At 43.0% G+C, this 14,754-nt stretch overlaps 1 protein-coding gene across 4 annotated transcripts in view; it reads left to right on the top strand.

Annotated features, from left to right (window-relative positions):
- The window catches only part of RPS6KA2 (ribosomal protein S6 kinase A2), a 326,295-nt gene that overhangs the window by 241,824 nt on the left and 69,717 nt on the right, over positions 1-14,754 (top strand). For all 4 annotated transcript variants that reach the window (XM_052784880.1, XM_052784882.1, XM_052784881.1 and 1 more), the window contains 5 exons: positions 124-204; positions 1,022-1,101; positions 4,126-4,232; positions 13,351-13,388; positions 14,142-14,284. In XM_052784880.1, coding sequence (XP_052640840.1) covers positions 124-204; positions 1,022-1,101; positions 4,126-4,232; positions 13,351-13,388; positions 14,142-14,284 — 449 coding nt within the window. The remainder of the gene's footprint in view (positions 1-123; positions 205-1,021; positions 1,102-4,125; positions 4,233-13,350; positions 13,389-14,141; positions 14,285-14,754) is intronic.

The raw sequence follows: 14,754 nt of genomic DNA, 5'->3' as shown, positions 1-14,754 counted from the left end.
CATCACAAGCCATCAGCAGAGCGAGAAGCAGAATCCAAATCATCTGAACCTCATTCCAGTACTGTATCCAGTGACCATGCTGCCTCTTAATATGTCGCTGTTCTTATTGTTCTTTCTTTATAGTTCGGGATCGGGTACGATCAAAAATGGAGAGAGATATTTTGGCAGAAGTGAATCATCCTTTCATAGTCAAGCTTCATTATGGTAACTATATTAAAATATAATTCCTGTTTGTTCTTAAATTTGTTGGAGAATTGTAACTAGATGTCTTATCGTTTCATACAGATACCCCTGCCTACTTATGACTCTTTCTCTAACAAAATCTTAGAGGCTACCTGTGTGAAATTCTTCATTTATGCTAAAGGAGAATTTTGGTATAAGTAGGTTTTAGCTATTCCTCCATCAAAATACACTTGTCATAGAGTCTAACGTGCTAGATTGTGCTGGTGGGGTAGCTGGTGAATATACATCTGCCAACCCTCTCACCTGCTGTCAGGTATCATTCAGAAAACCAGAGAATCTAAATTAAAAATTATTTTTAATAATCAGCACCAGTCTGAATTTGTATAAGTGTGTATATGAATGTGGTGTCTTGCTGGAGTTGCCTTCCTCCGCCTCACCAGCTCCCTGAGGAGCGCCGTTATTACTGTAAAGGGTCTTCTGAGAACGTTTTGGATAGCGCGAGGTCTCCCCTCACACAAACTGGGGAGCTTCTCTCTATGCCTAGCCCTCAGCGACTCCTGGTGTCTTGTGCAATGAAAAGCGATATTAATTCATAGGTGCTTAGCATGGAAAAGAAGATATTAGTAATGCATCATCTCTCAGCTGATACCATTTTTTCCCATAGTCTTAAGCTCAATTGCTTGGTTCTATAGAGAAATTAATTTTTTCTGTTCTCAAAGTGCTGAAATGACAGGGAAGTTAATGGCGCAAATGATACGCTGGTAGTCAACAAGATTAATTCTTTGGGGACTTTTATCTTGATTCAAACTTCCAACATCTCCATCCTTTTCTAATGCAGCATTTCAGACAGAGGGAAAGTTGTATCTAATACTAGATTTCCTGCGGGGAGGGGACCTTTTCACAAGACTCTCCAAAGAGGTAAGCTGACAGATTTTAACTTTGGAAATGAAAGACTGTCCTGATTTCCAGAACTCAGATGAAGTTGGTGGGAATGAAAAACAGCCTTGGGAGTAGTCCTACTATATATATGTAATAGAGCCGTATCATCTTGCATCTTTAAATGCTTTCTTAATAATTGTATTTGAATATGCCATAGGTAATGCAGCAGATAGCATGTAAGCATCACTGTCGGAGAAAACTGCACCACTACTAAGCCATTCCCGTAGCAAAATAGCCCCAGACTCATCACTTACAAAATACATCTTGGATGTGATGAGAAATGGTCTGAGAAATCAATCCTAAATACTTTTTGCCCGGGACACGGGCAGAGAACTGCTGGAAAATCACAACTGCTGCCAGCAGAAAGAGGAGATGGCCGTAGGTCAGGGGCCAGGCCCTGCAGCAAGCGTGCAGACTGCGGGGCGTCAGCCGGCAAGCGGGGAAAGAGCCGTCTCCCACAGCAGCAGCTGCTGGGAGCAGGTCGGAGGCCGTGCACCAGCCTGGGGCTTGGGGGTCAGCCAGCTTCCGTCACCTCCCCGGGCTCCCATCCCTTCCCTGTCCTCCGTGAAAAAGGCAGCCAGGAAACGGGCCAACCTCGAGTCTCGCTAATGCCCATAGGGAGCCGCAGCGGCAGGTTTTCTAGGTGCATTTAGCACTTGCCCGTGTCTCCAAATGCCTCTTTGAGCCAGCCATCTGCCTTGCTGGAAGCAGTGGATCCTCCTGCATTTAGGCTCAGAGAGGGCCCTGTAGGCAGGACGGGAGGCTCCAGCGAGGCAGCCCCACCACCCCGGGGCTTGTCTGTGCCCTGGCATTCTCTGTCACCAGCACGATGTCCCCAGCCCTTGGTCTCATCCTAGGGTGTGGGCACAGGGGTGCAGGCAACCACCTAATGCGCAATCTTTAAAGATAAGATAGGGACCTTTCAAATGCCATCTTGAGGGGAAGCTCTGTTCACTCTTCTTGGTTTGGGGAGTTACTGATGGACTAAGCAAGCTGTGAAATCAGTGCTTTTATTCAAGAGTTCCCTAGCTTTTTTCTTCCCATCCGATTTCTGGGTCAGTGACATGCTGCAAACTGCTGTGTGCACCACAACTTGGGACCCCAAGTATTTGCTTTCCAGGCTTGTTTGCTAATGTGAGAAGACAGCAACAGGTTAATTACACTGCCAAGTAATGATACTTCTGTAAGTACTCAGTACATGGTAGCAGTTATTTTTAATATGAGGAAAAAGATTAAGGAAAATAAAAATATGATTCTGCTGTTTGTCATGAAATCAGGCTTTGTTAGTGAGGCAGTGTGTTGTTAAGACAAAGAGGCAGAGGCCTCTCCACTTTCATGGAAGAAGAGAGAAAAGCGTTCTGCACAATCAGGGAACTCGAAAGAGAACAGCTCAGATTTTGTACTCCTTTAAAACTTCACATTTTCCCCAAAGCTTTTCCAATGCAATGCACTGACTTCTCTGCTTTATACTATCAAGGATGAGTCCTCTTAACTTGACAGTCCTTTCACGTACTTCTTTTTTCAGTGTTTGCAGCTCATCTGGTCTACCTATACTTTGCAGCTGTTTAGTGGCAAGGTATCGCAAGGGAAGAAGTTATGGGAAAACCTGTACTGCTTGCAGTTTGTTAATTATGGACTTGGTCAAACAGTATTGATTTCAGTGAACTTTCAGTCAGATCCCATATACTGCAGCATGCTTGCATCCAAAGCTTGTCTCTGTCTTGCTCTATCTTTCTTAGACATCTGACTTTAACTAGGTATAGCTTTGGAGATTAGATTTCCCCTGATTCTATTAATTTCACCTCTTGCCTACATTATTTATTTTAAACCTTATAAATAATTTAAATTTATTTTGATAATGCAGTTTTTATGATCAGACCAATTAAATTTTTAGTCTGAGTTTTTGCTTGTGTATCCTTTTTCTTTCTAACCTTTGCAGTGATATTCTTAATTAAATTACATGACATCTGTTCTCTGAATCCTCTCTTTTTGCTCTCAGCCCTGTGCAGCTTCTCAGAGCACTCAAGTATTGTGGCTGCCCCTTTCCAAAAGCAGAGATTTAACTTTAAAAATAAACTCAGCAACTTCTACTGTAGATGTTTACATTTACATGTGACATGTAAATTTGTACTGAGCTGACGCATTTTACTTCTGTCATACATAGCATTCACACTGTGTATCCAATGTATCAGCTTCTCTTTCTGCATTATTATCGCTGTACTTATTGAAATTTAATTAAAGAGAACTTAATAACATCTGGGATATAATGAAAGTTGAACCAAAGGGGTATCTTGCCATCTGAGTTTTTCTGAGCTTAGTGTTTTTTCGATTACAGAAGTTTCTTCCCACTTAAACCAGAGCTTTCAGTGTTAGCAGTATCCATATCAGCTATAGAAAGGAAACAACTGCCCTCAGTTCAGACCTTCTCAGGCCCTGAATGTTAGACAACACATCACTGCTTAGGGCATCTGCACTGAGATTCCTTGAACCCTCAGTGCATGGGGTTTTAAATCCATCTCTGAGTCTCTTCATGCTGTGTATTCTGCTCAGATTTGGAAGCATTTCACTTCCCCAAAGATGTTTCCCCATGTTATTTTGTGGGAATTTGATAACCAAATACCAAGATTTTAGCAAATTAAGAGATGTGAAACTAATAAGGGCTGCACTGAACGTATTGAATTCTGCCATTCATTGCCAAAGGCTAAGGAGTTAGAACCTTATTCATATTATTGTGACATGATGTCGTCCAAACAGATCAAAGAGATGAATGAGAGCAGCGTGTTTTAAGGAACGGAAGTACTAGGCAGATCAAGTTTTGTTTTATAAGGAGAATCTGGTAAGAATTGTTAATGTGAGCTCAGACAAATTATGGAAAATTGAACCTGATATGATGGTCCTTCCAGCATTCCCTGAGTTAGACAATTCCCTCCCCATATCTGTTTAACACAAGCCAGCCCACCGCTGTCCAGTAAATAGACGTGTTCTTCTCTTCCTTCTCTCTAGGTGATGTTTACAGAAGAGGATGTCAAGTTCTACTTAGCTGAGCTGGCCTTGGCGTTAGACCACCTCCATGGTCTTGGAATTATTTACAGGGATCTAAAACCAGAAAAGTAAGTTAATGAGAAAGAGTGAACCAAAACATAAATACATGAGCTTTTAGGTCGTTTCTGCTCCTTGTCACGCTAGTAAATCAAGAAGTGCCAGAGGCTCTGCCTTCCTTCTTGTATGTGAGACTCTACACGAGACCCTCACCATCAGCAGTAGGGTCTTCCTGTGATATCATTTTAGCATGAGGCCAAATATTTTGACTGTGTGTATTGGTTTTGTGTGGCAAGGTTTTGGTAGCGGGGGGGGGTTACAGGGGTGGCTTCTGTAAGAAGCTGCTGGAAGCTTCCCCTGTGTTCGAGAGAGCCCATACCAGCCGGCTCTAAGACGGACCCGCTGCCGGCCAAGGCCGAGCCAATCAGCGATAGTGGTAACGCCTCTGTGATAACATTTTTAAGAAGGAAAAAAAAGTTGGGACGGAGGTATTCGGCAGCCGGAGAGAGGAGTGAGAACATGTAAGAGAAACAACCCTGCGGACCCCCAGGTCAGTGAAGAAGGAGGGGGAGGAGATGCTCCAGGTGCCGGAGCAGAGATTCCCCTGCAGCCCGTGGGGAAGACCATGGTGAGGCAGGCTGTCCCCCTGCAGTCCATGGAGGTCCATGGTGGAGCAGATATCCACCTGCAGCCCGGGGAGGACCCCACGCCGGAGCAGGTGGGTTCCTGAAGGAGGCTGTGACCCCGTGGGAACCCCGCGCTGGAGCAGGCTCCTGGCAGGACCTGCGGATCTGTGGAGAGACGAGCCCATGGAGCAGGTTAGAAAACCTGCAGGACTTGTGACCCCGTGGGGGGCCCACGCTGGAGCAGTCTGTGCCTGAAGGACTGCACACCATGGAAGGGACCCATGCTGGAGCAGTTCGTGAAGAACTGCAGCCCGTGGGAAGGACCCACGTTGGAGAATTTCGTGGAGGACTGTCTCCCGTGGGTGGGACCCCACGCTGGAGCAGGGGAAGAGTGTGATGAGTCCTCCCCCTGAGGAGGATGAAGCGGCAGAAAATAACGTGTGATGAACTGACCGTAAACCCCATCCCCGTCCCCCTGTGCCGCTGGGGGGTTGGTAGAGAATCCGGGAGTGAAGTTGTGCCCGGGAAGAAGAGAGGGGTGGAGGGAAGGTGTTCTGAGATTTGGGTTTATTTCTCATTACCCTACTCCAGTTGATTTGTAATAAATCGAGTTAATTTTCCCCAAACTGAGTCTGTTTTGCCCGTGACGGTAATTGGTGAGTGATCTCTCCTGTCCTTATCTTGACCCACAAGCTCTTTGTTATATTTTCTCTCCCCTGTCCAGCTGAGAAGGAGGGGGAGTGATAGAACAGCTCTGGTGGGCACCTGGCGTCCAGCCAGGGTTAACCCATCACACTGTGCTACAGTGTGATGGAGCCTCTGTGTGCCTGGCCTTCAGTTTAGTGAATGATCTCAGCACAGGATTCAGATCTCTGTGCCTTTGACTTCAGTAGCACTGTCCTCCATTTGCAGCATTTAATCTGGCCTTCCCCTTCATGTGGTATAAACCGCTCTAAGCAACTCCACTTCTAGCTCACCCGAAATACGTCATGGCACCATTCAGTTTTATTGTAGCCATTGCTTAAAGTAAATGAGCATCTCTGAAAACTAGTGTATGTATTAGCTCATGAGAGACACGATAATCAGGATTTTAAAAACACTTTTATTAACAATCCAAAATAATTTTCTAAGAATTATTCTCACTTTTATTCGTGGCTATTTTCTATTCCTAATGTGGTGTTATGGAGCATCGTCCTTTCTCTTTTTCTTTGCAGTACCTCACTAGACTAAATGACACCCTCAGTGCTATCACTGGGAGTGACGTGATATTGGTTTTGTTCTGTGCTACTTGCCTGGTGCTTTGCCTGCATCTTCTGTGCCGGCATCAGTAAAAAAGGCTGCAACGTTTCAGAGTTGCTAGCCTTTTTAACGTAATGGTCACCATCATTTAAAAAAGATGACCTCTGAGGGCAGTCTCTTTGGCTGTTACTTACACTTCGAAGTGTAACAGCAGAGCAGCCTTTTCCTTCTGTGACAGGAAATTAAAAAATATGTAGCTCTTTCTTTAAAATGGAGTGCTATTGCTTTCACACTCACGGACAAAATAAGAGACCAAAAGTGATGGAAGGTGGACTTTGTAGGTGAGAAGTTGAAGGGGAGGAGACTATTTATCTACAATACAGTAGTATGTGATATAAACTTTAAATTCAATTTTACGTTTTGGTTACAAAAATAATAGTAGTACTATATGAATTCATACAGATGTGTGTAACAAGAGCTCTCAATCTTTTGGGCTAGAGACCCCTTCGCAGGTGACCAAAATTTCCAGTCTTGCCTGTTTACACAACCAAAACTGAAAACCAGAGTCTTTGGCAAATACAGGAAGTCATCCTCCAAATTAAACTGGAGGGTAAAAGGTACCAGTTTGTTACTAATATGAAATGCAGGTAGGCAGCGGTCACACCATAGCTGCCACTGCTATGTGCTGTTGCATCGTCTGCCAGAAGCATCAACAAACATGTACATAATAGAGTAACTCCAATAGCAATTCAGTTTTAAACTTTGTTTCTAGTGAGTGTTAGTATGAATCACACATTACTTTTCTTTCTGGTGTTAGATGAAGCTGTTTTTCAAGCTAACACATGATATATGAAGCTGCTATTAGAAAGTACCCAAATATGAGCCTGTATATTCAAATGTAAGTTACAGTGCTGTTACATTTATAGGCACATGCCATAATTTTTTACTTTAGGAGAAGTTAGAAACTGAGGAGAAAATTAAGTGCATGTCAAAACTATTCACTGTATTTGAGATACTGAGAACCTGATTTTTCAGAATTCTCAGCATTAAGTGTCACTTTGTGTTTCAAAGCACATCCTTCACTGACTTCAATTGCAAGTGTGAGCACTTAAAATTTCTGCAGACCGAACTGCAGTGCCTCAAATTGGGGATCAGTGAATTGAGAAATTAGAGCTCACTTAAGAAAGGAAGGTGTCACTGATTTGCCGTTGTCATATAGAAGCATGTCAAAAAGGCACAAATGGGATCCAGTTCTCTGTGTATTTTTGTCTGAGCTGAGACCAGCCAGCCATCCCCTTCACTGTACTGCTCTGCTAAAATCGCTGAGTATTACCTGTTCTGCCAACTGAGGCAAGATTTCTCTGGAAGAAAACAAAAAGTGTCATCATGTAACTGAAGACCTTTATAGAGAGAGATCACTGTGTGAAGTTAAGGTGGCAGCCCTCATTCTTGTATTTCCTAACTTTTGAATATATGGTTTATGGTCTTTGATGTATAGTTAAATAGATACCAGTGATATAGTTGAATCTGGATACAATTGTCATAGTATAAAATTAGTTTACATGAATATAGCTATTATTGTACAGGAAAGGGAATGACCCAGGCTGGTATAACTAAAGTTCATTCCCGGGGATAAATCAAGGCATCAGTTTGATTGAAAACCATATCCTTTAAAAATAGCTCTATAAGTGCAAAGCCTACGTGTATTCATGCCTAGGACAGCAGAGCACAACAGCCTACACTTCCACTGGCACTTAAGGTTTAGAGTAAAAAAACAGGTACAGCAGAAAAAAAATTCTTTGCTGCAGTTGCAGGCCATTGCTCCTCGGCCTGTCCTCCTAGACTCCCCAGCTGTGCTGTTCTGCTCTCAGCAGGAGCCTCAGGGGATTGCGAGCACATCCTTGTCCTTGGACCCTCTTCTGTGCCCTAAACAATCCAGCTACTGAACTCTTCTTCATCACCAGTCAGTCTTTCTAGGCGTTGTTAAGTCGTTCTCATTCCTCCCCTTTGGTTTCTCTTGATCCGTATCTGCTTTGAAATGCAATGTGCTGAATTACACCCATGCCTTCAGGAGAAGCATTACCAGTCTGATTAGAGCATAAGGTTTACTCTGTCAGATTTGCAGAACTAGAGATAAATTAATTAGTTTGTAATTTCCCAATTCTCTCTCTCCCACTTTGTTAAAGATAGGCGCTGCATTTGACCTTCTTTCAATGTTCAGTGCTTTTGCTGTCCTCCAGAAGCTCCCAAAAGTAACTGTTAATAGCTTTGAGATTGCTTCAGTCTGCTCTTTAAGTATCCTAAAATGAAGTTCATCGGAATTGTTTACGTCAAAGACGACTAGTTAGAAAATAGCACTGTTCAGACCACTTGAAAGAACCCTCAGTACATTAAAATTTAAGGTTCAACATTTTTTTGATTCCCTGAGCAAAAATCCATGTTAACAGTTCAAAGCTGTGAATTAATTTTAAGTGCAACCAGAGTACATACTCTGGGAGTTGTTATAAAGTTAGCTATACTTACTTCAAAAAGGCAAGCAGTTGAGTTTTCTGGTTAAAGTCTTGTTTAGAACAAGCAGACGCTTCCCTTAAATTATTGCAGCCAAATTCTTCTCCTTGAGTTGTCTTTGTGATTTCAGTGGCATCCCTTGTGGAGCAAGGTACTGTTCAGTCACACTGAAACCCATGGAGTTACTTACATGGTGGGGCATGTTTCTGTTTAAGAACTGCAGGATCAAGCTATTAAATATGGTAAATATACCAAAATGGAAAAATGAGAACTTACTATGAACTAGTATATGATGCGTATGTTATTTCTTATGCTGTGGTTTAAGGGTGTGAGTGACTTAAAAGTAACTCTACCTGCTGAAAATGCACAGACTCTTTTTATCTTTGCCTTTTGTATCTCCAGGTACCTTGATATAGTTCTGTCGTAGGGCCTTTGATTAACAAGGAGTGGTTTACGTTGTCGTTGTGGTTTAAGCCCAGCTGGCAACAAAGCACCAGGCAGCTGCTTGCTCACTCCTCACCCCTGGTGTGATGGGGAGGAGAAAATATAAAGAAACGCTCGTAGATTGAGACAAGGACAGGGAGGGATCACTCACCACTTATGGTCACGTGCAAAAACCAGACTCAACTTGGGGAAAAAACAAAATCAATTTAACTTACTACCAATCAAATCAAAACAAGGATAATGGGAAGTAAACCCAAACCTTAGAACACCTTCCCCCCACCCCTCCCTCCTTCCCGGCTCAACCCCACTCGCGATTTCTCTACCTCCTCCCCGCCAGCAGTGCAGGGGGACAGGAATGGGGGTTGGGTTCGGTTCCTCACACCTTGTCTCTGCCGCTCCTTCCTCCTCAGGGGGAGGACTCCTCACTCGTCCCCTGCTCCAGCATGGGGTCCCTCCCATGGGAGACAGTCCTCCACAAACTTCTCCAGGGTGAGTCCTTCCCATGGGCTGCAGTTCTTCATGAATTGCTTCAGTGCGGGTCCTTTCTGCAGGCTGCAGTCCTTCAGGCACAGACTGCTCCAGCGCGGGCTTTCCCATGGAGTCACGGCCATCTTGAGGGGCCTCCGCTCCCCCGCTCCCCTCCATGGGCTGGGGGGGGACAGCCTGCCGTCTCACCACGGGCTGCGGGGGCATCCCCTCCTCCCCTCCTTCCTCACTGACCTCAGTATCTGCAGAGGGGTTCCTCTCACATTCTAATCCCCCTACAAGCTGCAGGTTTCCCTTCTCAAGTACATTCTCCCAGCGGTGCTACCACCGTCACTGATGGGCTCGGCCTGGGCCAGTGGTGGGTCTGACATGGAGCCGGGGAAGCTTCTAGCAACTTCTCACAGGAGCCGGCCCTGTGGCCCCCTCCCCCACCACCAAAACCCTGCCACACAAACCCAAAACAGTTGTAATGCCCTTGGCTCTCTGTACAAGGGACAGCTTATATAAGTGCTCATATAAGAACTCCTGAATTGCTGAACTACATTTAAAAAAACCCAAACCACCACTGCTTAATGCAGCACGTTGCAAACCATGGCAGTTCATTCATGAACATAGCTGCCCTGCATAGAGCGGGGGAGATCTGAGAATCAGTAAAGGACAAAGACTTGCGGTGGAAAATAATGATCATCTTCCACCAAAGTAAGCAGTCCCTTTTTGGGACTTCATGGTGTCAGTGAAGCTCCAGCAGAGATGAGTTTGGCATAAGACTGTTCAGCATGGTAAGATAGCATGGGGTCATGCAAACACTGAAATGACACAAAATGTGGACAATTTGTGAGAATCTTCATCTCTCTCAGAGATATTTGAATACTTCACTCTATCCAGTACTTTCATAACAAAGCCTGCAATCAAATTAAACACTTTTACTGAAGTTTCAGGTTTTCTTCCAACCTGAAAATTTGGCTACAATTTCTGAAATACATAAGTGTGGGTTGAATTTTCTGCAAAACTGAGCTGACTTGGAAAGAAACTTAAATCGTCCAAAAAACCCCCAGCGTTCCAGCTTTAATTTGGCAGAACTTCACATTGATTTGGGTGTGTTGGAGTTCAAAGTGAAGCCTAAAAGACATATCCAAATACAAAAAATAAAGAGAGAGAGAGAAATGGGAGAGAATTGCTTTGACCTTGATTTAAGACAAGATATAAAATGAAGTCAACAACTGATAACAAAGGCTTTTTATCCCTGTGCTAGAGTTGCAGCAAAAGACTACTACGGAGTTTGCAGTCCTAGCTCTACTATGAGCTCCTGTAACTTGGAGTAGCATTCCCCTGCTACTAACTTAGCTGCCCAGCCTCTAACATGGAGATTTTCAGCCTTTATTTTCTCAAGGCATACTTTTAAACTGAGATCAGTGAAAGCAGTTTGAATGTTTGTGGAATGATCCTGAGGCTAAAATGTTGTTATTGTTTTGAAATAAAGAACAGGCTGACAATGACAGTATCCTGTAAACAAACTCAAACCTTAAACTGAACAAATAAAATGGAAAAATCTTGTAGTGAAGGTTGTCACTCAGTGGAATTATAGCCTAGTTTAACATGTACAAGCAGTCTACTTCTTACAGTTTAGCCTAGTTTAACATTTACAAGCAGTCTACTTCTTACAGTTTTTTATAATTTCAAAACATTTAGAAGAAAGATTTTTCTCGAGCCTGAATCACTTTAACAACTTCTTGTTGTTTTTTGCCTTCCACAAAATAATACTAGCTTATTTCAGATTAGCTGATCCTGCAAACCGTAGGTAAAGTAACTGTGATTGTCACAATAGAATTTCTATGGACAGTGTGGGATAAAAAGGAACTGTAAAGCGATAAACAGAGAAGACAGAAAGTATGATCAGATAATAAGTTTGCTTCTACAGTCAAAGGAAGACTATTTGTCTCATGTTCTAATTTGGATGCTCAGAAGCAGGTACATTGTTGTTTACTACTTAATGTCACTCAGCTAACTCAGAGCAAGTTACCTTTTTTCTCACTGTTAGCATATTACTTTCTTTTTACATCAAATGTAATTTTCAGTTCATAACCATAGCGTTATAGGTGTTGGCAGATGGCAAATGTGGAAGCACCCAGCTGTCCAAAGGGTGCTGCCAGAGGCCACAGGGGAAGCTGTAGGCAGCTGAGAGCACTGTATAAGGGGGATTAGGGAACATGAGACGGAGGAGGGAACCGTAGATCAAGTTCTAGGGAATATAGGATACACATCCATAGGAAACCAGGACCTGTTCACTTTGCTGCTCATGCAAACACTCAGCGTGAGAAAGTCTGTTGTATGCTTCTGGCTCACTTAACCTAAAACAGTATTATCAGTCTGATAGCTGCGTTGGTATTCCTTCCATCTCTTTAATGAGGGCACAGGTATGAAAAACATACATTGTATACATAGAAAAGCAGCATGGATTTTCAATGGGAAATCTATGAAATACAAAATCGATGTTTCTGGGGAAAATCCCCCAACCTTTGAATTGCATTGGTATTCACAGGGGCTTCCTGGGTGTGGGGCAAAATTTTGGGTGATTTCTGTGAGCTGTATTCCCCCTTGCCATTTTTCCAGAGCCAGGTCTGTGGAGTTCTTACATTCACGCTCACTTTGACAATGGCAGGTGTTTTATTCTGTTCTCTTTTGAAGCACAAGCCTCTCGTTTAGGGATTGCAGTCACAAAAATACATTTAAACATGCCTGTTATAGGCTAGTACTTAAAAATTATGCCTCTTCAAGAAATCTGGGGAGAAAGAATAGAGGTAAAGATGCTTTTATCTAGAAGAAAAAGCTTTAATTATTGAACACATAGTAGTGACTCAGCTGCTGGCCTTTGATGAATTACACAATAACAGTCTGTTCTAAACACACAAACGAATGACAGATCATCTCTTGTCAATTATGTTTCAGTACAGAGACAGCCATTCACAAAAGTATAGCCCAATGTGTTTATTTCACTTCTGTCTTATTTTCTTCCTGAATAATTGAAGTGACTCTCTAAGAGAAGGGGAATATAAAAATAGCTGACACCTCACTAGACCATTTTGAAGAGAGGAACATACTAAATCTAACTAGAACTGAAGAAACAACACCCTCATTACTGTGTTGGCATTTATAGGCAGAAAAGTTACAAAAAATCATTATTTTTCAGTTTCAGTGTTCCTTCTTGTTTCCATCAAAACTAGCAATGCTTTTTGTGAACTACAGTCATTTTTCTCACAGAAATGTTGGAGTGCCTTTGTGAAAATAAAATATGTTGGCAGGTGGCAGACATGAGAACACTTGAACTTGGCTTCCAGGCTGAATTTTCATTTATGCTTCCGGACAGAATAAATTAGCAGGGGCTGAGATCCATGCAGTTAGGCTGTGACTGGTCATTGTGCTCTACAATCACTTTTATTACTTACAGCATGAACGTATCTACCTTTGGAGCTAATTTTAGGTCCAGTGAGTCCAAGCCCTGATTATTTGTGTGCTTGCCTTTATTACTATGAGAAGAGCAGAAAACCTGTAGCTCCTTCTCCTGCTGGAAGCAGATACTCTGCAGTTGTTGGCTTTGAACACCCTGTTTTTTCTGAGCTCAGTTTGCATGCCCACCCTGAGCGTGCTATGGAGTAAGGAGGAGGCTCCCTGTACGACTGCCGCAGGCCGTGTGTGCTTCAGACATGAGATTGGACAGACCTTTGAGGATCATTTTTCTTTCTGGAGGCATATAATCCACTGAGGGTTTGTTTACACATGTATTTGAGTCTTGCATATCTCCTTAACTGTCTTAAATGTGTTTTATTCTTGTTTGTTAACTGTACTCTGTTCCTGCCTAATGTATAATGTTTGCTTTTTTGCTTTACAGCATTCTTCTTGATGAAGAGGGCCACATTAAGATAACAGGTATGTGAGGAATGGAAAACTTAATGTCTACAAGCTGATTTTTTTTTTGCAGTATGTTCCATGCATCTTGGTCTTTACTTGGAAAGAGTTTGCTTACAAAAACTCAGAAGCCAGCAGAGTATGAGCGTTGGGCTTCTCTTTTCTGGCAATTCGTCAAGCACCCGTGCTGCACAGCACATGGAGAACATAGCATTTTCATGGTAAAATTGTACTCTTGACTGATGTGAAGCATGCAGGCTTGACTGCCTGCCACCGTGGATGGAAGGATGCTTCCAATATGACTTCTTACTCCAGATTAAAACCTCTGAATTGTAACTGTGCAGAGGACACCTGGAAAGACATCCCTTTGCCACCCTCGAGGTGCTGTCTGGCCATCCTTTCTGCTGGTGTCTATCTGGGATTATTCTTCCTAATGCTTTGGTTACCCGATCAAGAATCCTTACCAGCATTGTCTTCACCAAACCTGAACTGTGTACTTCTGTTTCTTTAAACTCTCTCTTCTGCTTTGGTTCAGAACCTATTTCTGAACAGAGAAAATGGTACACCTACTTTCAGGACATATTAACAAGTGCCAACCAAGCACTCCACGTAGGCAGGGCTTCAGCATGCACGTGCCTGTGGCCTTTCTGCACACAGTCAGAAGGGTGCTTCATCAGTTGTTTGGTGTGATTTGGTTGAACACTTTAAGTGAGCAAAAGTGTAAATAATCATTTTTAAAGACCTGACAAGTCTTTTTTATTCCAATTTATTTAGATTTTGGTCTGAGTAAAGAAGCCATCGACCATGACAAGAGAGCGTATTCATTCTGTGGGACAATAGAGTATATGGCCCCAGAGGTGGTCAACCGGCGAGGACACACACAGAGTGCCGACTGGTGGTCTTTTGGCGTACTCATGGTAATGGAAAAGTTGTGTTTGTTGGAGGGGTTGCTGTAGGAGTGATCAGATCCCTCAGATACAAAGTACCACTTTCAGCAATTAAGGGTTAATAGAAAAGTAGATGTGTAATGATTGCTTGATCGTTTTCATTGCATCAGTGATAACGAACCAGCTGCTCCTGGGGGTATATGAGGTAGCATTTTGCCACAGATTCTCTCTCTTCCTTCTCACAGTCCTTTACTGTCTCAGTTGGTTACCATGAGCCACTAATTTTTCTGCTGCACAGAAACAGGGCAGGGCAAGCTCAGAAGAGCACAAGCATTTCAGAAGAAACATCTTCCTAGTTACTAACATGTTAGTAACTTCCCCTGTTAGGAAACAGTTTCCCAAGCAGCAGATGTTAGGGACATCGTCTCAGAGAAATTCAGAAATTTACTCCTTTTTTTTTTATGGATTAAAAAGGACATATTTTAGAGGGCACTCTGGAT

Source organism: Harpia harpyja, chromosome 4, assembly GCF_026419915.1.
Source record: "Harpia harpyja isolate bHarHar1 chromosome 4, bHarHar1 primary haplotype, whole genome shotgun sequence".
Lineage (NCBI taxonomy): Eukaryota > Metazoa > Chordata > Aves > Accipitriformes > Accipitridae > Harpia > Harpia harpyja.
This window is presented reverse-complemented; position numbering and strand designations above follow the sequence as displayed.